Genomic DNA, 26,649 nt, shown 5'->3' on the forward strand with positions numbered 1-26,649 from the left:
GGCTCTGAAAATGCGTGATGCGTGTCATCCAAAGCCGGTTCACGTTTCACTTAGTAAGTGAACCCGCTTTGGATTTTCATTAGTACTTGCTTATGCGTTTCACTTAATGTCATAAGTTTGCCATTATTGGCCTATACTAATTAACATACAGGATTGCCTTGCTGTTAACCAACATGGTTTAGTTGCTTATCAGTATGTGACATCCCGATGTAAAGAATTGAGGAAAAAATAAAAATTAATAATCTGATAATGTAACACGGATAGATCACGATCGATATTAAAGTGTGCCGTAATAAAAGAGTTAGGGAGCCTCGACATAAACAGATATTCATTAGGTAAAGATAACAATAAATTCATAGTATAAGGATTTAAGTCAAAACCGTCTAACAGCGAATCATAGTATTGGTACCTAGGAAGAAAAGCTACTCAGAAGTTTCGAGTCCTTCAAACTTAACTTCTATCTTTGACCTCTGACCTCAGATAGTGAGGAAATAAAATGATCACGCTGTTCAGTATTAACCCAGGCGTTCGCTCATTTAATGTACCTTCCTACGCTTAAATTTTTATTTCGTTATTGTTTTTGCTGTTTTATTGTTATCGTTAAATTTCTGCTTTGTTATAGTTCTGCATCTGCTTAAATCTTCAGTTTAGCTACATATGCATGAAATAAAGAAGAATAAGATTTTGAAATTTTCGTTTTTAAACATTATTAAATGTCTGGTTCCCCTTAGTATTCCTTTGATAAATATTTTGTTGTTAGGTTATTTGAATATGACATCGGCCTAACCCGACGGATGCCTTCGTGGATGATTTTCTGAGAGAAAATGGCACATATTCACATTACATACGGGGAGAATCACGAAAACCAACCATGCAACCAGCCCACTAACCTAGGATCGAATCCAAACCAGTATAACCACTCGCGCACTGGCAGCTATGATACAAGGAATAAAAAAAAACTTACTTAAATTACAAGCTTTCTTTCTCTTTCAAATGATAGTAAAAGTGCATATCAATAAAAATTACATATATACAAGTTATTCACTAAAGCTTTATTCCTACTTTGTTTTTTAAATATTAATTCTAGGAATAAATTCCAGTTTCAAGTTTATTAAAATAAAACTTGGATTCGAATGATAACAGTTTAGAAGTCCGAGTAAGGAATATTCTAAAAACAAATGTATTTTTTTTTTTACATGACACTGTTGGTGTAAAAATTTCCAACAAGGAAAAATCTTTTTGAACCAATGGCCAGATCCAATTCAAGCATTAGTCAAAAATGCTTGAACTAGTGTTTATCATCGGTAGTGCCGAACTGTGATTTTTATTTTGGAAAAAGTTCACGCCCGAAACTTCCAGTTGTTTAGCCTCTTAGAACTGAGAAAGTTGCTCAAGGGTTACCACAAGGGGCAATCAATTTTATACCTTCAAGAAAGGGGATAGAGAATACATACCTTCATGCCTTCACTAGGATTCAAATACTGCCAATGTTACGGTACCGGCCTCTGACAAATATATCGACTTAGTTATCTGAATCGAAGTGCTTTAATTTTTACATGGTTCAGTTTTGTTTATTATTGTTTGAATTACCTGTTTTCTGTGATGATATTTAAAATTTTTATAATACCCTCGTCTACCTCGTACCTCGATAGGAGTTACATTTGCAAGAAGAAATACAAATTTAATATTTTTTGGAACATAATCCGAAGGATGTGCGTCGCAGTTTTCTGACAATATAGATAGTTCTTCATATATCAGTTCGCTATTCCCATTTCAAAAGAAAATTGATAAAAAGGCTAGATCCATGAACCTTACTAAATTCTTGATTGCTTTCAAATATGGAGATTTTATGCTTTTGCCAATAATCAGTTGTGTCTTTTTAATTGTTACATTTATATTGCGTAATTCGTTTCTTCAGTTTCTTAAAACCAACTACTTATCCTTAAGGTAAATTCTGCCCTTAGATACAATCCACACAAACAATTTTGCAGTGTCTGAGAGCATAGATCAAGTGAGATCAAACTGCACTGATGAAAATTTTGTGCAAACCCATTTTATGTTATCACTACTATACCTTAATGAAGAATAAGCCACGGTTCCTCAATAAGTTAAATGGATAAATTACAAAAAGCTTTAATAGGTACCGATAAGAGAATCTTGAACTAAAGAAATCAGTCTTTTGCCAGTTTGGGGGTTTTATAACCCACGAAGATGAGTTCAATAAACAACAGTTTTTCTGTATGTTTGTTTTGGTTTTTGGAAATTTAAACATAATAAATGGCTGATTTTATTAACCAGAGATTTTCCTAGGAAGTGGTTACTGTAGTGAAACATTCAATACTTATCCAGTTAAACATATGTGCAAATAGCGAGTTAAACATGTGAACAAAATTTACGGAAATGAACTTAATAAAACTTTTTATCAAACATAAAGGACTCGTATATAAATTCAAAAACAATTACTATTTTACCTAGAATGAAATTATTAGCTGCCAAAACAAATCTAGGAAGTTATGCTTCCGAAATCATACATATATGTTTGAGTGTAAAAACGTATTATGCGTTTTATCCCAACAACATACATTTATCCCAATTTTGGAGCTATCTGGTAACAATTGCTCTTTCACCATCTGATCCATAAAATTTGATTTGAAAAGTAATGAATTTAAATCGGCTTTGGGCAGGCACAACGGCTTTGGACTCATATATCTCAGAAAGTCAACGATCTCATACTCACATATCTCACTGAATTTTGCATTTAAAAGCATAGAAGTGTTTCGTTTCTAATTAAAATTTATTAAAACGCTTCCCTATCAGCGTTCTCCCTTAGGTATATGAATAATCAAGATTTTAAATCAATAAATTTCTTAAAATACTGAAATTTTCAAACCTGGATTAAAGGTAAGAAGTTTGCTCTTAGAGTAATAATCAAGTCCAGCAGAAGCAGATCCATCAATTGTACTAACTCTAATTTTCGAAATCAATCTTAAGTCTCCCAGCCGAATTACAGGTATGATTGCAGAGACGGAACTGTTAGGAAAAGTGTGCTGAGGTACTACATATTCAGCCTTTTCAAGTTGCACAGAAGTAGCTGTTAAAATAAAAGACTGATTTTAGTAATATTTTCTAAAACCTACTACACATCATAAAGACAAATATGTATTTACCAACCGTCTTCAGGGTCAGTTATTTCGAGGGTTAAAGATTTCTTGTTTGCAATTATTGTATTCTTGTCTTTATTATTTGATACTAGTTTTAGTTTCAAGAACTCATTCCCCTCATGAATATCATCGTCGTATATCTTTACTGAGCAGAAGGCTTCCTACAAAATGAAATTAAGCATTACATTTAGTAATGAATTTTATTAGTAAATCTAACTGAAGACTGAAAAATACATTTGTGTTGTTCATTATATAAGTAAAACTAACAAGTTATGTGTAGTTTACTCCTCTTCTCTTTCTTCAATTGCACTCATTCATTTACAGGGTTCGTACGCTTTTCTGCACACGGAAATTAAGTATTTTTAAGGACTTTTAAGGACCATTAATGAAAAAAATTAAGGACCTATGAGCAAATGAGAACTGAACAAATTCAATTAAAAATACTATCTGTGCCTGAACTTCACTTTTGTAATACCGTCCTAAACATAAAAGTAGGATGCATTACTATTAAACATAACTTAATTAACATAATTATTAATAAGTTATAGAATAAAATAAAACTTTATGAAATTTATCAAGTAGCATTAAATATTTTACACTTATAATAGTTGGACATATTAGAAGAAGATAAGTGACATTTTATTTACGTTTTACTAACAGTTAGACTTATTAAGATTGTTGTTTTACTTCTAAATTAATAGTTAGCTTTATGTTGATTTTTTTATGTCTCATTTTGGACAGGAACTAATGCTGCAAGTATGTGGAGAAAAAAAAACACACTCTGTCTTACACTCCATACACCTCAGTTTAAAAACTATCTAAGCGAATTGCATTCTGGTGAGAAAACAGAAATGGGAAATTATAGTAAAGGCTGAAATTATAAACAACTAGGTAATTTACATAATAATAACTGTACATACTAATAGCAAAACATATCTTTCTTCAGCATGTTTCTTCAGCAAGAAACTTTCTTCAGCACGTTTCCTTTTCATTTTAGAATTTAAATTAAAGATTTCTGTTATTCTAAAAACACTAAATTTAGAAAGCATAGAAAAAGCTGCTAATTTTATATCTTTAGTAATATGAACATTCAGAAGCAATATGAAATATACATGGCAAGGGCTGGTTACAGAGACGGTGTGGCAGAAGTTTTAGAATTTAGTGACACACCAAGCAACAAAATCTAGAAATGGCAAAACTTTTAGAATTTAGAGCAGGCATTGGAAGCAGAATTTAGGATCCGCAGAGATTGCATCAGGTGGGAAAATGCCTAGCGCCAGTTCTGTGTATGATGCATTCAGACATATAATATGAATCAGTTTTCAATTTCTTTACTAAGAAAAAAATTTCTTTCTATAATGCCTGTCCTTCTCATAAGAATAAAAGCATTTTTGATATTTTCCATGTCTGTGTCTAGTGAAAATTAGAGAAAATAAAGGGAAGATAAACGTGTTAAGAAAAAGATTCTAGTATCAGAAGTAAAACATTCAAATATTATGTTTTCTTTGTTCTTCCAGACCTTCTCCAAAAAGTAAGAAATACATCGTAAACTTTCTGCAAAATACATTCGTTACGTGTTAATAGCATGGAGACATTTTTCTGTAATTTTCTAGACTCTTGGGTCTATAAATTTTGCCTTCAAATCCTTCTAAACTTTCTAAGCTGCAATGTCTAAAATCCTAAAGAAAAATTCTGTAACAGTAAAAAGCCAGAAATATTTTGAGAAAAAATATCAGAGGGAAAAGGTGTAAAATTAATTTTATAGAGAAAACTGAATATTTTGATAATTCTGAATACTCTGAGACAATTACATTGGAAAAACTCTTACCATGAAAAAATTTAAAAAGACATTTTAAATTACTTACATAGCTATTTTGATTTTGCTAAAACTTCGTTAATTGTTTCGTATACCTTGCTTATTTTGAAGATTCAAAATATTGTATAATAAGTGGTCAAAATGGAACTTTATAATATGACAGCGAAAATTAAAACGTTTTATTTTAATGTTATTTTTTAAACATAATTTCAATATTTTACCACTATTTTAATGAAAATTATCCATGTCACAATGTTTTAAAAAATGTCGAAAAATTCCCAGATCTCGAAATTAAAAATTTTCTACAGAAACTGATCTTAAAATCGCCAAAATGCTGATAAGTCGGCCGAATTCAGAGCGGTTTAATAAAAGAATTCACATCCCGAAAAGCCAAAAGTTGTATAAGAGCTCTTCATTAGAAAAAATGAAATCATTTCAAAATACGTATGCTGCACTTCTTTTACTATAAAACTCGAAAATCCCACGATTTATATTAGAAATAGGAACGAATTATAACCCATTCACCCAATCAAAAGATAACCATATCTGTCAGTTGAATCACCAAAAATATTCCTCCAAAATGCTAATTCACACTCAAAATGGCAGTCGTAAAAAACAGACAGCTATTTCCGATGATTAAAATTAAGGATTTTCTGTTGATTTTGCCGAAATTAAGGACTTTTAAGGACCAAAAATCGATTCCAAAAAACTTAAGGACTTTTAAGGACTCTTAAGGACCGTACGAACCCTGATTTAGAATTTATGTTACTATTAAAATCAGGTAATGGGCAGATTAATTGTTTCATTTATCATATTATCTAATTAATCTACACATTACCTACTAAGCACTTCTTAAAGTGACAATAAGATATTTCCTTGAACAACAGCGATGATCTTGTGCATCTAAATTAGTACACAAACAAACAACTTAGTAATATCTGGTGATACTAACTGTAAATATGTTATAATTTTATTCCATAAAGTTATAAATAACTTCTCATAATGATCAGCACATCGTAAATAAAGAAGTACTGACAATTATTGAAACATAGTGATAGCGATTAACTGATTAATTTTGTACAATGTTCGGCATATGGCACATAAAATGTGCTGACAATTGTTGAAACAGTATGTTACTTATTTAGCTTTTGATATCTAAATTGGCAGAATCATTAATCAACAGAATAATTTATAAAATTATTCAATACAAGTAGAATATGAAAAATCAGCTAAATAGTTTAAAAGTGTTATTACACTTAAGGAAATGGATTTGCAAAAAGCATGATAAAATTATGTGCCACATACATCTATTTATGTCAAATTTAGACTTACAATTTCTAAAACCTTGTCAAGTACCACGGGATTGTTTTGTTATGAGGAAGGAGGAAAAGAAAAATAGAAAGATAAAGATATGCACTTTTACGATTCAGAATATGTTAACGTACTTAACATAAATTGCATAAGGGGCTCGAATATATCACGGTTTGGAGAATAAGTGAATTTAATAATTATTTGTAAATCTGGTTTGGTAAGTTCGAATTTAAGCCTTTAAGTCAACTCTTTGACTCCACACCGAAGCGTTAAAACTGAGCGATAATTTTCTATAAGTAAAATTGTATATAGCATTATTTTCGGTTTGAAATATACCGATGAGCTTTAAGTTGTAATTTAATTTTATTGTTGTATATAAGTTGTAGAATTTACTAAACACTTTTAATACGGTTGAATTAAAAATTACACGCTGAATAATGACCATTAAAAGAGGTAAAGCAACAAGAATTAGCGTAATATTCATAATTTTGCATAACTAGTTTCTAAGATGTAAACTAGTCTTCGAAACTAATCCTGCAAATTTATGAATCTTATGCTGACTCTTGTTGCTTTAACTCCTCCAATAACTTTTAATATATGTTCTCGTTATTGTGTAATTTATGATTTAAATGCCAGTTCAGTTCGGTCATAAGAGGCGTTAGATGAAAAATAATAATAATTTATTATAGCTAGCTGATTTCGGTCTGAGTTAAAAATTAGTTGGCTTCAGTAAAGAAAACAGTTGAATATGGAGTCACCTGATAAAAAAAGTTAAATGAATTCATCAGGATAAACATTCTGAGAACATTTAGTTCATGAAGTTTGAGTTGCCAGTTTAGTGAGAAACAAGAAAAAACAAAGATTTTATGCAGTGAAATAATTTATATATAAGTAATATTAATGAGAGTAAAATATACAAACCTTTTGGTCAGGACTGAAATTAATAAGTGAAGATCTTCGAGTTTGATACTTTTCTTCAAAATCTTCTCTTGCTTTAGCTGTATCATCATGAGTCACACAATACACAGAAGAATTTTTAGTCAAGTCTCCTGTTCTCAGAACAGATATTTGAACTACTCCAGACCCCTCTTTTACGACCATATGATCAACGCTAAACTCAACGGTAGGAGCTAGATGGAAAACATAATTATATTTCATTGAGGAAACATGTAATAAGAAACTGGTTTTCACATGAGATAATCACCATTCAACAAAATAAGAGAATCGCAGAAGAATTAACTTGTTTGAAAAATCATATGAAAATTTACATTTGTCTTTAATTTCTGAACATTTAGCTTTTGTATAAGTATTTTGAGATAAATCGCTAAACAATGTGGTTATTCAAATCTGATTATGACTATACTATTAAGTAGCTATACGGTAGGTTATTTTAATTTGATTAATCTAACTTCACAGTAATCATTTAAGTACTTAATAACTTTTTTTGTAAGCTTTGTCCAGCGATTTCTGAATTTTGTTTATAATCAGAAACAGCTGGATAACTTGACGAAGAAGATTTTCAAATGTTGGAAAAATCGATCCATAGTACGAGAAACTTATTTGAACAGCTGCACTTTCAAATGAAAGAACTTTCAGGGTAACTAACCTATTTCTATGAAACAATTTAACGCACCTGTCCTTCTAGCCTGTAGTGCACAATTCAAATGTTAAAATTTACGTTTGAAAATTATCCTGAGGTTTTACACAATCATAAACAAAGTTTCTTAATTGGTGAAGATTATTTATTCTTCAAAATTCCTTTCACATGTCTGTTATTTAGTTTGGTATTTATTATTCTGCTTTTCAAGATCGTCGACAAACTCTTTAATCTAATTAGGCGCGCATTGTATGAAACTATCATTGGAATATTTATTGAAAATCTTTATTGAAACGAATTAAGGATATAAGCTACTTACTCTGCCATTTTCAATGAAATATTTTTACATTAAAAGTTTTATTTATTGATCTTTACAACTTTACGTGTTAATAGATTGGCAGTTTATGCCATTTCTTGTGTCACATGAATAACATGTCAAGAAATTTCCATCTCATTTTATTTTGTTTTCGAAAAACAGGTTGCACAAATACCAAAAACTTAAAAATACACAATTCATATTTTCTGAAGTATATTATCAAGAAAAAGAGTTAAAAATGTAACTCACGTTTACATATAAAAAGAGCATGTTGATGCTTTGAAAGATACAGATAATGTTGATACATCGTAATGGGTTTTTAGAAATTATTAATGGAAGTTTCCACAGTTTAGTAGCAACGGAAATCTTCGTGCGTATTTCATGTAAGCAAAACTCGTATTGTGCATCGTAAATCATAATTCTGTCTTTTTGTATCACAAAATTCGATCTATAGGCAATAAATAAGGCTGAGAGGTAACATATCAGTTACATGATAGAAATATCAAAAGATTAAAGACTGGCTATATTCAGAGACATATATGCTAGAATCTTCGACATTATACTAAGCTATATTTCTAAACTTTGAAGCAGTAAGCTGAAGATAATAAGCGAAAAATGTGTAAATAAGGCCAGAATTGTACGATTAGTCATCATGTAATCATAATTGCTAAAGAGCATTCAGCAGAAATACAGTGAGGGGCAAGAGACCGACTAACAGCTCTCAGTGATAATTAATATAGAATGAGAGTCAGGAGTTAAGAATAGGAATCAATGTTCAAGAATATAAGTTCATGTTCAAGAACAGGTTCATTGCTGAAGAACAGATTATTTAAGACTTCTGAAAATGTTACACTTAAAACTAAAATTTGTCTTAAAATTGAATCATTATCAATATATTTAATGCCTGTGTAACATGTAAAGGTATTTCGAGGTAGCACCATATTTTAAGTATTAAATTCACAACGTTTTAGGAAAATACTTGTAGGGAGTTTGAAACGCATTACTTATTCACAATCAATGTAATATTCATTGTAGCAAACATACTTGCTGCATCGGTCCTGACATTCCTGAAAGCATTGATAAAAAATGCTTCTTTTAATATATGTGATAGACTGGCCATCGCATCGTTTTCAGTTGCTTAAATAATTTGAAAACGTTGACCCCGTAGACAATGGGGTCAAACCCCATTGTTCACTTTTAATTAGGGGGAAATCTGTCAAATAAGTTTGTTATGACACGAGAGGAATCTGTTCCTAATGACACAAACCCGAACTTCTTTGCTCTAATGTTATTTACATAAAATGCAATATTGCGCTAAATGATGTTAAGATGTTTCAATTCAGTTTGCATTACAACACTAAATAAGCTGTCCCGAATGATTGCACAGTAATATTTAATAGCTAAATTCAACTACTGCGTGTTCCACGCACTTGGCATGACTTTTTAGAAGATTTTTAGAACTTTTTTAGAGTATTATGCATTTACACTACCACTAATGGATGTATTTGTGATGTATCATGTACTATCATGTCCATTTTTAAAGGGCTGGTAGAATTTACATTTCTATTTTTGCTTTACTTTGAAATTATCTGTTATTTTAATCTTCTTAAACTATGTTTCTTACAGCGTGAGGAGGCATACCATACCAAATAGTATTCCTTTAATTTACGGAAGTAAGTGTATTTATATTATTAAAATATTTCATATGCGTACCTTTCTTTTCATACTTCACAGGAATTGTTAAAAAACTCGGTTCGCCTAAAATACAGCCCTCAGGAGAATCAAGAAAAACAATAATGCTTTCAGATGGTTCTGTAGACCAAAGTACTTGATGTTTAGACAGCTGGCATTCCTGTAATATATTTAAATGGTATCTCTTAAATCAAAGATTTAATATTAAAAAACTTTTATACTGTACTTTTCTGTATTTTTCAAATCAAATGCATGTTATCCTAACAATTCTAAAATTAAGATGTCTACAACTTACAAGAGAAGACTGGAAGTTATCAAATTTGATTTGTTGCAAAGAATTCATATTTCTTCCAGAGTTATCTAAAGACGATCGAGTTCCACACCATACAGTGCAAATTTTTGATAGATCCACACCCACCCGTTTGAGTGAGATAGAAATATTATTTTGTTCATGTGTAATTTCATAATCTTGTCTTTTGATGAAAACTTCAGGTACTAGAAAGACAAAATATATTTTTAAAAGCATAAAAAATAATAATAATATAGTAAACTTATGGTGATTAAAATGTTTTATAATAAAAGATAACTATAATTATATTATAGTAAATTTTATGGTGATGAAAAAGAGCTTTAAGTACGCCTAAAAGCTCCACAATTCATAATTTTATTTTATTAACATTCGTTATTTTGAAATATATTTGTATTTCTGTTGTTTTAATGCATGACGTATAGTCTGTGTTGTTTTGCATTAGAAGAAAAATGGTGATTTATTTTACTAGATTTAGTGTTACACTGAAGGAGATTAATAATGATTTGTCTCTTAGCTTGATTTAGATATATAAGGAAAACGAAGGGCTTATTTCACACAGGGGGATATAATAAACAGAAGAATTTATGTCGGGTTGTAACGTTAGTTTCCCGCCACCGCAAATATCGTCTGCGCAAACAGTTTGCGTTGGCGTGTTTAATCATATTTTGTCAAATGATTTTTGGCATTTGAAAGAAAGAAACGTGCCTTAGAACACTGTGTTGTGAAATATGTATCATTATTATTAAAAACAAGGTGTATGAAATAGAACTATCACGCTACCAGATTAGAACCATAATTTATTTCCAGTTCTGTTGCAAAAGGTCTGCTACAGAATGTCACCAAATCAAACGTACAGCTTTAGATACTAATGTTGTATCATATGACACTGTGAAAGTTTGGCATCGGAAGTTCAAAAACAAGGACTATGACATTCAAGAAGCAGAGCGCTCTGTCCCGGCTTACGAGAACTTGTTGAAGAAGATTGGTGTGCAGTCACTTGAGGGGTTGTTAAGGAGTTACACATTAGTGCCATATCCATTAGTCACATAAACTTGATGTACAATTTCAATCGCTGGTTGCTGCATGAGCTTACTCAATCAGATAAAGACAGATGCCGTTCGGGCCTTTACTAATCTGCTCGAATTTCAACGCAGAAACAAAATTCTGGGCCGTATCGTCACTTGTGATGAAACGTGGTTTTACTTAAACAACACAGGTCAAAAAGGGGGTTCGTCTATGCTCGGTGAGCCCGTCGGCATCGTCGCAAAGCGCAGTTTGACTAACATAAAGATCATGCTTTGTATCTGGTGGGATTGCCGTGGTATCATCCACAAAGTGCCTTTAGTCCTTTATCCAAGAAAGTATCTGGAAAAAATAAAACCCTCGACAATAAGGTGTGCAACGAGATGCTAATCCGTGTTGACGTTGCTATCAAGGAAAAACGTTGAACTCAGTTCCGGCTCGAAATAGGCGATGTTCCATAAAAATAATGCAAGACTACATGTGCATTCACCAGGCTGGACTCTGTACGGACTCGAATGGGATCTTTTACCACACCCACCATATAGCTCCGACTCTTCGGACTTCTGCCCTTTTTCGTACATGCACAATCTTGCTAGTGCTACCTTCCATTCTGCACAAGACGTTTAAAATGATGTAGATTTATTTTTTGGACTTGCGGCCACCAAGTTTCTGGACCGAAGGCTTTGAAAAACTAGCAAAACAATGGCAGAAAATCGTCTATTTGTGTAGTTATTAATATTCGCACTAAAGGCACTGCTTTCACACTTTTTTCTAACTTTATTAAGAACATTTTTTGGTGGAAAAGTTTCGTTATAACCAGATAAAAATACTTAAACTGGCACCGATTACTCTTCACGCGTATTACAGTATTTTTTCAACATTCTGTTATAACAATACCATATAACAATATACAAAAACCAGTTCACATACTGTTTAAATTATGTATTAGACTTTTTTAAATATGCATATTTTATTGTTAAAGGAATAATTTACAGAAAGAAAATACAAATAATATTTTGTTTCCTACAAAAGCAAGGTTTTCGTTAATTTAGGTTTTTATTCTTAAAATAAAAATACCAGCTTATTATTACATTTTTGTAGCATAATTACCTAATTATCTTGGTTATGATCAATATTGTTTGGTACTTAAATTAAAAAAATATGTGTTATTAAAATTACATAGCAACTGTGAAATACTACATAAAGCAAAATTCCGATTTTTGTACTCTAATGATTAAAAATCATCATTAATAAAAATGAATTAAAAATCGAAATATGTATTTAAGTAAGAGAAACCAGTAAAAACCGGTAGAGTAAATTTCATATGCTTTAAGTAAAAACGGGTCTCAAATTATTTTGGTTAAACAGAGATGATTTTGAGGCCAGTTCCAGAGGCAAAAACGAATTACAGTCAGAAGGAACTCCAGTCGGCGTCTATTCATAGTCTTGAGAAATACTGATACGGAGTAATCTAAAATTCAATAACATCCAATTAGTCTGCAATGAATTTATATTAATACAAAAGAAAAAAAATAACTTTCTATATTATATATGAAAAACATTCCAACATGAAGACAAATCAGTCATATTTTGTAACGCTACGTGATAAAATGATACAATTATGACTATAAATTTTGTTAAAATAGAGGCCTCAAATGCCTTTGCAACGTACTATCATTAGGTCCATTTATAATTACACGTGCTTTAGAATATCCATGGATTTTTCCAAGCGGATGACAATCAGAAAGGATTATTTCAAATTCTTCTGCCTCTTCATATAAGTTATCATCAATTATCTAAAAAGATAAAAATTTAATAAAGTAAATTAATATGCCAATACAAAGTAATTACATACTTTTGAATTACAGCAAGACTTTTTATTAGAATATTTAAAAATGTGATGTGAGGATTTTAAATGTAGATCTGCTATTGTTGCAATAAGCTAGACGTCCAAATGGACTTAAGAAAAATAATTTTTGATTAGAGCTTTAATTTTTTAAATTTAGAAAAAATTTATAATTATTCACATTAAAGTAAAAAAAAGCAAAAATGTTCCCTAGATTGATGCTTTTAATATCTAGCAAGAATCCATAAAGAAATATTCTGCACATCTTGCTTTCCTTAAAATGAATTAGCTCTAGTTTTAAATTTAAAATGAGAGACATGCGTATCTTTCTTTCAATTGCGACAAGGTGTAAGAGAAAATTTTTGAACTAATGCAAGATTAGCAGTAAGTATTAACTACACGGATTAAAAAAATACTTCACTGGAAACAATAAGAAATTTGTGAGGTAAATAATAAAAACTTTGGATGGCATATTTTTTTCCAAATTCCTTTTACAGTATTACACTTCGAAGAATTTAACATTAAAGTTTAAAAAAAGTTCTATTTTTTTAATAGTACATACTTTTATTTTCTTGTCTTTTTAATTATAATTTTAAAGTAACATAATTCAAGGTTAGGTATAAGTGTAAGTTAAAATTAAAACATATAGCATGTACACTGCGAAAAAAAGGGAGGGACAGTTCTATATCTTCCATTCTGCTGGGACGATTGACAAAATTCAATTTGCGTTTTACATGTCTCGAAAGCGCGACTTATTATATATACTTATTATCTACATATATTTGCAAACCAGGAAGATGTTCAGTTCAAAAATTTTAATTTCTGTACTAAGAAGCTTAGTAATAAAAGTACTTGGCACATTTGTAATGCTCAAAAATCTTCTCTTAATAATTAGAATTACTTTCTCTTTTTTTCATTACGTATAAATCAGAGTCGTTTTTAAGGCATTTAATTTGGCTTTGTGTTATGCGTATTTTGGGGAAAGTCAAAATGATAAATTACGCCTATTTTTTCCCTTTGTTTTAAAATTTGATACCTTTCTGAAGCTTCATAATCTTATATTGCTAGAATTCTTTTGTTTCAAAATAGGTACTAATTAATGTACGCTTACTTTAACACTGCAGTTTATTTCTGTCAGGCCGGCATAAAATGTGACGAAAGAATTATGCGAAGAACTTCGACTTCTATAATCTGAACCAGTTTCCAGTCCAAAAGGGCTGCTTCCTTGAGCTGTATGATCAAACGTGCTGCACATAACACTTAAATCAGGTTTTAAATCACCTGATGGAAATATAAAAGGTACTTTATTGTAGTATTCCATTGTGATTTTACTTGCTGAACATATAAGAAAAATCATGATTTAAAAACATACCCTTTCTGATAACTGGGAAATGGACATAACTGTCAGTCTCATTTACAAAGAAGACGTCTTGTTTGAAACTGATAATAGGTTCTGAAAAACATGAAAAAAGGGAAATATATTGATAAAATATGCATTAATTAATAATCAATTATCAGATTTCCTCAATTACAGACTGACTTCAAGACACTTAGGATCCGATACCAGTTCTAAATTGAATATTACAGTATAAAGTGTGGCATACAATTTTTAATTTACCAATGCACGCTCAAGCTACGTTTACACCTCAAATAATTTATTCCAGTTACTGGAATAAATTAGTATTTGAGGTGTAAGTCCTCAAATAAATAGTCCTCCTTTCTGGAATAAATTGTTTGAGCCCAAAGTATAGGCCCCGACTCATTTATGGCCGAAAGACAATTTTGTTTCATCGTAAAATGTTTTGAAGTATTCTTTTTCTTATTGTATAATTATGTATTATATATTCACATGTATACTGGATATTACTATTATAACTATGCATTCCCATGTATACTGGATATAATTATACATTCACATGTATACTGAAATGCCAGAGCTTTCATGAACTCCTTGTAAAGACTACATGTCTTATGTTCCTTTCCTTGTTATTTAAGTTTTTTATTTTAACTTTTGTTCCCATGTTCATTTATTCCGATTCTTACTTTAAATGTTCGTTCTTTTTTATTATATATCATTGTTCATGTGTGATACTTGAGTTGTTTTATATATTTGGATTGGTGTGGTAGTGTATTTAATTATGGCAAAGCACACGAGAGCTATCTGCCTAAGGGGAGGGATGCCTTCGTGGAGGACTTTCTAAGGGAAACTAGCTCGTATGCACGTTACACATGGGGAAAACCACGAAAACGCCCATGCAGCCAGCCCGTTCGCGAGATTCAAGCTTCGCACCGAACTACCAGTGTTCAACAACTTTACCGCTCGGCCGCTGGTGGGCAATGTTTGGATTGATTTTTCCATAAAGCTATATGTAACAACATATTTACATGCAAATACGAATTAATTTACATTTCTCTCTTGATTTTTAATGATTTCTTTAATTTGAAATCTTATTTATTTAATTATTCATTATTACATTATTTTCTTCTAGGATATCTCCTTTTCTTTTGTTCAAAGCAATGATACGCTAGTGAGTCACGAAGTTAAAATGTTTGGGAAACAATGATGTATTCTACAGAGCAACAGACTCCACTTAAGCTCTGTTTTATTATTTGCATATTCCCTAGATTGATGCTTTTAATATCTAGCAAGAATCCATAAAGAAATTTTCTGTACAATTTTCTTTCCTTAAGATGAAATTATCTCTATTTTTAAATTTAAAATGAGAAACATGCGTATCTTTCTTTCAATTGCGACAACGTGGAAGAGAAAATTGTTGAACTAATCCAAGATTAGCAGTAAGTATTAACTACACGGATTAAACAAAATACCTCCCTGAAAACAATAAGAAATTTGTGAGATAAATAATAAAATCTTTGGATGGCAGTTTTTTTTTTCAATTTAATATTACAGTATTACACTTCGAAGAAATTAACATTAAAGTTAAAAAAATATTAAAAAACTTTGAAACAATTAGCATTTATAAAAACCATAAAGTTAAAAGGAAATAATAACCTAATTCACCGTTTCATAACATTAAATTATTCTCACCAGCTTTTATTAATGGAAATGTAATGAAAAACGAATTAAATTACACGCAAAGAGCTAAATGTATATATCCGTAGAAGACAACACGTCAGTCTGAAATCTATAATTAGAAAAATTTCAAATTCGGATTAATGTTAGATTTTTAACTTTATTTACAACAGTTTTGAGGTTTTTTTGCAAAACCAACTTCCGTACGAAATTGAGCTTTGTATATTTTTAAACATATATTACATATTTATAATTATTTTTTATATTATAATTTTCACGTAATTGAGATTTGTAATATTATTACAAAAGTTTTGAGGTTTTTTTTGCAAAACCAACTTCCGTGCCTAATTGAGCTTTGTTTATTTTTAAACATATATTATATACTTAAAGTTATTTTTTATATTATAATTTTCACGTAATTGAGATTTGTAATATTATGTACATTATCTCTAGCAGATTTTTAATTCGTATACTTACCATCTTCTTCATCATGTATTTCAACATTTGCTGTATGAGGGATGCCAAGTAAAACAGTTGCAGAATGTAAGAAAATTTGGTAATTCTTTTTTCCTTCAAAATCGCTATTATCTACTATTTTGAAAATGCAGTACTCTAAATTATCATTTTCTTTAAAATGCACCTAAAATAAAAAAAATAAAAAATAGTTACTTTTATATTTTTGCCATATTTAAATATATATTTACGCATATAAGAATTTTAAAACTTATTTTATTCATAAAAATGAACTTTCTTATAGTTTAAATCATCCAACCATTTTTCAGCTCTGAAGGCCATCAGTGCAAATGAAAAATAGTTTTAAGTAACTCATTCGCATTAAAGAAAGAAAAGAAACAAGCCAAACTAAAATATAAAATTAGGCAAAGCAGCAACTTTTTGATAGGTAGAGATTTTAATTGAAACTCTATTGAATTAGAGAGAACAAGTTCCTGTTCTTCAGTAGAAAAAAAGTATCCTGCAAAGAAGGGAGAATCCCCGCCAGTATTTATATCGAAATAAGTAGGGTCGTGGCTCCTCCCTTCTTAACAGAATATTTTTGCTCCTGCCGAAGAGGGATTCGAAATCCATAATCTTATTGATCTCAAAATCGATGAAGATTCAGTTAAAATCTGCACCAAACACAAGGTTGTAGTTTTGCTTAATTTTAAATTCATACTTGATTGCATTAGCTTACTAGTAGTTCCCACTATCTCAATTTGCTAGACGATGTGCCATGAATTTTGGTAGCTGCTAATATAGTAAATTAAACTCAGTACAAAAGTAATATCTTAAAATTACTTTTAAACCATTTCTTTTTTTAATACAGTGCCTATATAAAAACAAGCGATCACTGATTATAATGCTTATAATCGCTATAACTTTTAATCACTGATTTGCTTGAAGTCTGCACAATTACTGGAAACTTAAATACAACACATTTAAAAAAATTTCGAGTAACCTTATTTTCCTGGCAGAGCTTCGATTTTTAAAGAATTTCATGTTATACAAAAGGTGCTATAATTTCATATATACTTTCACTAAAATTCTTTAGATATACACAAAATTATTAACACTATTTGAATATTCTATGTTTATGTCTCGACATCGGAGAGGTGGCCTTAGCCCATGGTTTTTGTGATACTATAAACTGATGATTAAGAGGATATTTGCAAGCTGATTAAATTTAACAGCCTTCTGCAGATGTTGAAGCTTTAGTTAGCATATTTCAAAGGCAACTAATTATTGGAGAATTTTATAAGTATAATAAATTTACCTCATTCACAACGGGAACAAAACCACTCTTGTTAGTAGCAGACAAATTGTCTTGAGAGATTTGACATGTAGCTGTAAAATCCTGAAACGTGACATAAAAGTTTAAGCATTAGAATATATTGAGAGCTAAAGTAATTTAAAATTAGTATTAGAAAGTAAACAAAAAAGAATAAAAAACATTACCAGTTCGGTATTCCCAGTTCGTATAACTGAGACTTCTAAATGGCCATCCATTTCTGAAGTGTTATAAAAAGGTAACTCAAAGTTTACGCGAGTCCACTGAATGCGAAAGATGTTATTCATCAATTTATTTGGTTTTGTATCTTCCACAGAAAACATAAATTTATCTTCTGTCTGCAAAATGTCATCATCATCCAAAACATACTGGAGTTTCCCATCATTGATATCCTCTAAAAATATAAATAAGGCTGTTAATAGTTTCTCTGAATATTAAACTTAACATGTAAATCTCAAGCTCTTTTATACACAGAAAGAAAAAAATCTTTGATAAAAAACTTTAAAAAAAATTTGTAGTTTTCATCTTTATTGAATGAACTTTCTTTTCTGAATTAAGAACTTAAAAAAAAAAAAAAAAAAAAAAAAAAAAAAAAAAAAAAAATCTGATGTGGACATTACGTGAGTTCTTTGTAAATTATGCACATTTTTTACCGCACTCCATTTAAACTTATGTCGAATTTCATTACAGATACATTTCTTGATCAATCAATTTAGTTCTCATTCCGCGGCAATGCAAAAATACATAAAATCTCAAAACATCTTCCTTAAAATTTGTAAAATACAGAAAAACCTAATCGTTAAAAATTATTTTTGCAAATAAAATTCGAGTTTATATATAAAACAAACATTTCGACGAACAGGCAGAAGGACACAATCTTCAGAGCCCAAAAATTTAAAGTTAACTTTTGGTCTCACTTGGCAAAAAGACACTGAAGTCGGTGCACCCACTGATTCACTATACTACTAAGAGGAATTTAGGTAACAAACAAATAGCCATCATGTTAGGCCTAGCCGCCACTCAAACATTTAAATTGTTGATAATTCTAAAATTATTGCATGTAGATTAACTAAAGTATAAAAACCTTAACCCGAAGATAAGAACAACATAATTCAGTCATTTTTTAAAGCAAAAAATTCACAATTTACCAGCATACAAGAATAAAAAACAAAGCTTATTAACCGGTAAAAGGGTGGGTATACACCAGTTTGGTGCCGCCGATTGTCCGATCGCAACAAAAAGGGGAGACTCACATCCAGATGTTAGAGCAGTCCCATATTTTCCCACATTTCAGCGTTCTACATGCTAATCGTTTTTGGGTTATACGAAACACATACATACATACGTATGTACACTGTGGAAAAGAAAAAAAAAAGTCAGTTCTATAGCTCCCGTTTTACTAGGCCGATGCACGAAATTCAAATTGCGTCTTTCATGTCTCGAAAGCGCGACTTAGGATATGTATTAGATTTATATATAGAATTGTTCTAATATAGGTATTCTGACACAAAATCGGACGTTTTCTGAAATGACATACTAATTTTTTCCCATAATTCGATTCTACGACTCAAATTATGCCTAACTGGCAAGTTTTGTAAAAATCGCACGAGTAGTTTTAAAAAAAAATAGCTCTCAAAATTTTAGCTCGTCAATGTTAATTGAATTTGGTATATATTTATTAATCTTTTTTTTATTAAACTTATTTGATCCTTCCTTTCACAATTTTCGAAATTTAGGTTCATTCCAAATAAAATTCGCCCATTTTTTATGATTTATTTTTAAAATTTGTACGAAGCCACTACACCACGAAGGCACCAACTGAGAAGGAGAAAGAAATACCTTATAGTACAAGGAAGAAAAAATTGCGGTTACTTTTCCATCTTAATTTGAAAATTATCTAGAATCTACTGAATTCAGTAGGCTAGTATTAAAATATTCACGTCAGCTAAAACCTTCGCACAAATGATCACGAATATATATGATTACTCCTGTACATGTATGTAAATTTTATCACGTCCTGTACATGTATGTAAATTTTATCAGCACCGGGATAATTAAGAAAAAAAGAGAATGGTATGATTTCACGCAACTTTTGGGGAGATGTTTAATAAATGGGAGAAACAAAAAAGGGGAATATGTTGATTTTATAATAGTTCTGATTCTCACTGTCGTTAATCATTTCATATTCCGAAATAATGAGATACCTGTTAGAGGGTAATGAACGTCTGAGAACCGCTGGTGGGCTTGAAACTGGCTGTCAACAAAAAAACATTATGTAAGATTTAAACATATTTTAAATATCATCAGTCGTTAGTAGTAGATTAAAATCTAAGTTCAACATCGATGGCTGCAAGAACTAATCATAGAATACATAAAAGCCCACAAACAACCCCAGAGAGAGGAATATTCTACTTTTCCTTTGTCGTGAATCCAATTATGAATTCTCATTTGTTTCCATTTACAAAGTATGAATGAGGGGAAGCTTATTATGCTATATATGGAAAAATAATACAGTACCTTACTGTTTGAATAAAATTTAGAATTAAATATATAGACAGAATTGCAAGTTATTATTATAAAATTTCATCATTAGTTCTTATTTTTGTTGTAGATTATAGTATAATCGTACAAATGAACTGCAGAAATTTTACACTCGACATGAAAACATCAGAAAAGTACTAAGACCATCATGCTTAATCTTTATCATTTATCACTGATCATTGAATATCAACTGCATCCCTAAGTGAATTTGTGCAATTTCTTTAAAAAATGACAAACAAGTACTATGAACTTCCTCGACCTGTAGTTATTTTTCTTTACTAAAATAGTTACAGAGTAAACTGAATACTGTCTGCATAAATATTTTCTTTTATTCTTACTTTTTGTTACTACCTTTAAGCTTATGGTATTCCTAATTAATCACATTTTCTTAGTAATTCTCTCTTTTTGTGAGTTTTAGAGCATTTCATAAAAAGTGAATGAATTATCTTTTCGAATGAATATATTTAATACCGTGTTATTTATTTATTTTTTCAAACAGTGAAGCATTTAGCATATACTAGAAAGAGTTCAATATTTATTCTATCTATAATACAAAGAATTCATTTAACTCTTACTTTGAGAGAAATGAGATACTTTTTCGTTAGGACTGCTTGTCAGTTGTAGGTATCCTAAATTCGGTCGTACTGTAACAGAATAAATGAGGTCCTTTTCTTTGGTATCAAGGTCTTCAGTGAAAAGATGATCTTGAGATATTGAATTTCTCCACTAAAATATATAGACATAAAAAATTATTTACAAAGTAAATACTGAAAAACTATTATATTCATATGAGATTACTTATGCAAATTAAAAGCCCCATTAATCTTTTAAATACAGTCAAACAATGATATCCTTATCTCATTGACAGTAAGTGTACGGAGGATAAATACAATTATGTGCAGAGTTATCTTGCACGTAATGCTGTGAAATACCTTAGAGTGTAAAACCATTTGACATTCAGTAAGGCTAATGTTATTTATTAATATTTTACAACTGTTAAGTTAAAAAAAATGTTTTAATATAAAATGGAATATAAGAAATAATGGTAGAAAAAAAACCTGGCTGCATTCATATGAAATTCATATGAAAATATCCATGGTATGTTGCCAACGGCATAATTTGTGATTGATGTAAAATATTCTAAATATTAAACACCTTTCTCATACATTCCACCTCACAGTGTCTTAGAATTTGTTAGAAAGGGTAGAACAAAATTCTTTTATTTCGGATTGAAGGATTGAATGGTCTCAAATAAATGTTACTCATAACTCTTATAAAGCAGATACATCTTTTAAAGAATGTGGAAGTGATTACAGCTCCATATAATAGACAACGAAATTGCCTAACAATGGTAACAAAATAAAGTATAGACTGGTCACTTACAAAAGTGTATGATGCTCTTTAACTATTATGAGCCGACAACAGGATATGCACTGGAGCTCACTAATTACGAATTACAGGATGAGAACAATTACAGAATGCCTTGCTTTGACATAAGTATGGTTATAAAAAATTTCTGCGTTATCTGAGGGTACTTCTGCCATAGATGATGATTATACTATGATTCATAGTTTGTACAAGCTGAGGTATTAATACACTTGTATACTCAGGTTTCGAATAGCAAACACATATTCCAGGACATATGGCTTTCTAGTACCTGAAATCGAGATCTGCCAAATGGAGAGCATCAGCAACTTGGGCGGTAAAAAAAGGCATTCGCCGTATTAGATGTAAAGTAACTTCAGTGATTCTGGCGTCATGCTGACTATCTAATCACTATTCTGAAATGATATTTCACAGCGAGTATGATCGTAAAGCTAACGTGAATACACTCCTCATTTAACAGGCGGAATGACTTAAATACTGCAAATTTTGACATAAGATTTTTTTAAAAACTGAGGGTCTGAGGAGTTATAAATCTGAGGACATGAGCGAAGAGAAAAGCATGTATCAATGAAATTTTTTTAACAAGCACGGCTTTCATCATATATACTAGAAAAATTATTAAACCTGATAGAAATTCGTACATAACCTCGCTTATGTTGAACAAATGCCTTTTGTAATTGACGTTTGTTCGGTGATGTGCAGTTGATGATGTGATAATTATTGCACACGAGTTTCTTGACGTCTATTCATACTAGAAGATGAAATAAAACTTCGTATCTTTTATTTTAGTTTATTACTCTTCCTTACAAAATTAGAAATTATAATTTTTTAGCACATTCTGAGTTACTAAAGTGAGGCTTAAAGTGTATGTGTTATATGACATCATTCATTCCAAAATAAAAGCGATGAATATACGTTTTCTTATAATCAGCAAGGCACTTAACAGATCAAAAGGAAGAACTGCATATTTGTGAAGAATAGAGGAATGAAATCTGTCGAAATGCTTTGTTTTTAAGGATGAAACAGATTACTAAATTAATTTTGGACACTTAAAAATCTAAATGAGACAAAAAAACAAACAAACAAACAAACAAAAAACTTACTTTTCCATTTTCCAGTCTCAATGTTCTAAGGCCTTCATTTTTTAGGAGGAAAGGAATACTGTCATCAATCGATACTATGTTAATTGGAAAAACCTAATAAAATTCCAACCTAAATTATTCAGCACATAAGAAAGTTAAAATGCAAACTGCAAATATAAAAGATAAATTAACATGCGTATGAAAGCACTAAATTATTTTTCATAAGTTGTAATTAAAAAAAAATTATTCTGAAATGAAATTTCCAGTAAATATTCTTGGTAAAATTTACAACTAGAAGTTCTCAGTCTTCTAAATTAAGTGAAAATGAAGTCGGCAGATTAATCGAAATGTTGCATCAACATTTAACGCTCCAAAAATACCTCTCGTTTAAATCAGGGTTTTAAAATGAAACAAAAATAGATGCAGATGTTCTTTATTTTGCGAGTTTATTACAGCAAAATAATAGAAGGTTATTGGCCTAATGCGAATGATATCTTTGAGGAGTGATTTCAGAGGAAAACAGGCTCATTTTAACCAGGAACTTTGCTTGTTTAAATAACCGGAACTTGAACTTGATCGAACTATTAGTGTTTATTTCCTTTAAACTCTACATTGGTGGACACAAATCTTCTAATCAGTATAACATACGGACTAAAGGTGAGCTGTTCGCAAATATATTCTTTATTGGAAGATACGTTCACCTGTAAATGTATGCAGTAAACGTAAGTAAAAAGTACACTATTTGGTAACATATGAAAAAGTCATTATTATATAAAACTGATAATCAGTTGAAATCCTCTATTTAATTGTAAAGATAGAACAGTGGTTTTTGCATATAGAATTTAGGATTTACTTCTGCATCATATCTAACATGATTTTTGCATTATTTTAATTTACATATATAACAATTTTGATTACTTCAATATTTGTACTGTGAAATACTCTTAGCCAATAAGAAACATTGTAAAGAACACTTGACAACTGATCACACCCATTTCACAGCCTGTCCTTCGGGACTCATCATTGGTTATCATACTCTACTTGAAGCACCCACAGAGGAGGAGAAACTAGTACGGCGCAGTCACAGAGCGCTCCCCCCTCCCTCCACAGCAACCCTCCATTCCGGCTATTCACTTTAAGAGCAGCAAACAGTGGAGAACGCAGATGACTTTCCTGCGAGAAATTGCCCATAATATCAAGTGCATTCTCACTGGACCTTTTTTAAAATTATTTGTTCAAACAGAACTAGAATTTAGGGAGGTTACACGATGGATGCGGCAGGCCGGCATCCAATTCAAGACTTTTGATCTAAAGCAGGACAGGCCTATCAAAATTGTTATCAGAGGTCTCCCTAAAGAAACCGAAATCGAGGACGTCAAAAATGAAGTGGAATCATGGGGTTTCCAAGTGCATAGGTGCGCCCGGTTGACTAAACCGCGCACTAGACACCCTATGCCACTTGTTTACATACAAGTCCGACCTCATCCCTTCATAGACCAACTGTACAGTGTCACCGATATGTGGGGCGCTGAGGTCAAATTTGAGGCTTACAGAGGCCGTAAAGGCCCTACTCAATGCTTTAGGTGCCAAGGATTTTTTCATTCCTCTGAAACTTGCACCCTTAACATCCGTTGTGTGAGATGCGCTGGCCCGCACTGGGCAAAAGATTGCACATTAAGTGACGATCAACCTGCTTGCTGCTGCAACTGTGGAGGTAGTCATCCAGCGTCCTTTAAATCTTGTCCTCGATACCCAGGTAATAACAAAAAGAGCTCAAAAAAGAATGCTCCTAGGGCAGCTGCTCCTGCAGCCCCCCCCTCAGGGAACTACAAACACCCCAGCAAAAGCTGTACAACCAGCCACTGTGACTGCACCTAAAAGCACAAGCTCGCTGTCTTATGCAGCGACCCTAGGTAAAGGACCTACAGAGCCCCGACCCAAAAATCAGGGTCCAAATCCGGCGGCTATGGCGAATGTGCCTCAAATAGCTCCCCCGGTTACTCAAGTAGAAAGTGGAGACTCCGAGGATGTTTTCTCCTCTACTTTAAAATGCCTAATTGAAATCTCCCGCGATCCTGCGGTAGATAGGCATATTCTACTACAAGCCTTCCAAAGGGCCCTGCCAAAGCTTAGGCAGGCAGACACTCTTACGAGGGCCTTCCTAATTTATGAAAGCTATATTATGCTTTCAAATTAGGATTTCTCGGCTATTTTAGACCCGTGTCTTAAGTTTTTCAGAGCTGTAACCTTTTACCACGGCCTTAAATTCAACTGTTCAAGACAAAGTTCAATTACCAACAGAGAACTTACCATGTGCACATGGAATGCAAACGGCCTCATCAATAAGATCGATGAGGTCAAAGATTTTATTGTAGTGCAAGATCTTGACGTGTTATTAGTCCAAGAGACTCATCTTACCCCAGGGAGAACTCCCAAAATTGGGAATTATGACATGTACTCGACTGACAGGGTGTCATTAGCCAGGCGTGCAAGTGGTGGCACCTGTATCTACGTGAAGCGTTCGATTAAGTATCACATGATACCACCTCCTGATTTAGATATTTTGGAAGCGACAATTATCAAAATTTTCCTCCAAAACTCTCCCCCACTAACAGTCATCTCGGCGTACCTGCCTCCACTATCAACTGCACGTGGAAGAGGTACTTTTCCTGTCAGTGATTTTGATAAATCTAAATTAATCAAATCACCTAATTATTGCTGGTGACCTAAATTCACGTCATACCGCATGGTTTTGCCCTAACAGGAACAGGTATGGCATTACTCTAAATTCATGGTGCCAGAGAAACCATATACAGATCATAGCTCCTACCCTCCCGACTTACTACCCTGTTAGAGGGTCCCCTGCAGTTCTTGATCTGGCTGCCTTTTATAATGTCAATTTTAGACACGACATAAAAGTGATTCAAGACCTTGACTCTGATCACTATCCAGTTTTGATCACCTAGATATCCAAAATCGTTACTCAAAATTACAGGAGCAAGTCTGTACAAATTGGGACGATTTTAGATTTATTTTGGAACGTACTGCTACCCCCTATCAAAATTACCAGCAATTCGGATTTTGACAGGTGTTTACTAAATTTGGAGTCCATTCTCAAAGAAGCGAGAGCTGCGGCTTCAAAACCAATTTTTTATCCGGGTGTCAGACTCCCACCTGAGACTAAATCCAAAATTAAGCAGCGGAACCTTTTGCGAAAACTTTGGCAAAGGTCGCGTGATCCCAGTATCTGCGCCCAATTTCGCAAAATACAGAACGAGATAAGGACTGAAACCCGTCTCTTCAAACAGACGGAGTGGAAACACTACATTGAGTCCCTAACGACTGAAGACAATTCGATTTGGCGGGCTGCCGCTCGAATACGCAAACAATCCAGACACATTCCGCCGCTCCAAACGGCCGATGATGCACGGATGGCTTACACAGACACTGAAAAGGCAGAAGTCTTAGCCGACAGCCTTGCTACTCAATTCACTCCGAATAACGACGCCTACTGTAACCGCCCGGTTACACAAGGGCGCATACACTCACGTATTGAAGAGTTTTTAACACAACCTTTCACGCCTGAACTTAGGCCCACTGATCCTAAAGAGGTGATGGAATACATCAATAGACTGAAACCCAACAAGGCTCCAGGTATGGATTCTATCTCTAATCGCATGATTAAAAATTTCCCTGTAATGTTTATTGTTTGGATTACGGTCCTTATTAATTTTATGCTAAGGAGAAG

At 31.9% G+C, this 26,649-nt stretch overlaps 1 protein-coding gene across 6 annotated transcripts in view; it reads right to left on the bottom strand.

Moving 5' to 3' along the window:
* LOC118199880 (extracellular matrix organizing protein FRAS1-like) overlaps nt 1-26,649 on the bottom strand; it is a 284,180-nt gene that overhangs the window by 68,404 nt on the left and 189,127 nt on the right. For all 6 annotated transcript variants that reach the window (XR_015042588.1, XR_015042590.1, XM_085821910.1 and 3 more), the window contains exons 41-53: nt 22,923-23,015; nt 21,009-21,159; nt 18,060-18,286; nt 17,878-17,958; nt 16,584-16,746; nt 14,445-14,525; nt 14,184-14,353; nt 12,899-13,022; nt 10,189-10,388; nt 9,915-10,053; nt 7,210-7,418; nt 3,172-3,322; nt 2,891-3,091 (exon numbers count right to left, since the gene is read on the bottom strand). Coding sequence is in view for 4 of the 6 variants with exons in the window: in XM_085821910.1 (XP_085678036.1) it covers nt 2,891-3,091; nt 3,172-3,322; nt 7,210-7,418; nt 9,915-10,053; nt 10,189-10,388; nt 12,899-13,022; nt 14,184-14,353; nt 14,445-14,525; nt 16,584-16,746; nt 17,878-17,958; nt 18,060-18,286; nt 21,009-21,159; nt 22,923-23,015 (1,990 nt within the window). In the remaining 2 variants the exon portion in view is untranslated. The remainder of the gene's footprint in view (nt 1-2,890; nt 3,092-3,171; nt 3,323-7,209; nt 7,419-9,914; nt 10,054-10,188; nt 10,389-12,898; nt 13,023-14,183; nt 14,354-14,444; nt 14,526-16,583; nt 16,747-17,877; nt 17,959-18,059; nt 18,287-21,008; nt 21,160-22,922; nt 23,016-26,649) is intronic.

The sequence above is a fragment of the Stegodyphus dumicola genome, chromosome 8, assembly GCF_044657685.1.
Source record: "Stegodyphus dumicola isolate Sdum_Otavi_A_Nest chromosome 8, ASM4465768v1".
Lineage (NCBI taxonomy): Eukaryota > Metazoa > Arthropoda > Arachnida > Araneae > Eresidae > Stegodyphus > Stegodyphus dumicola.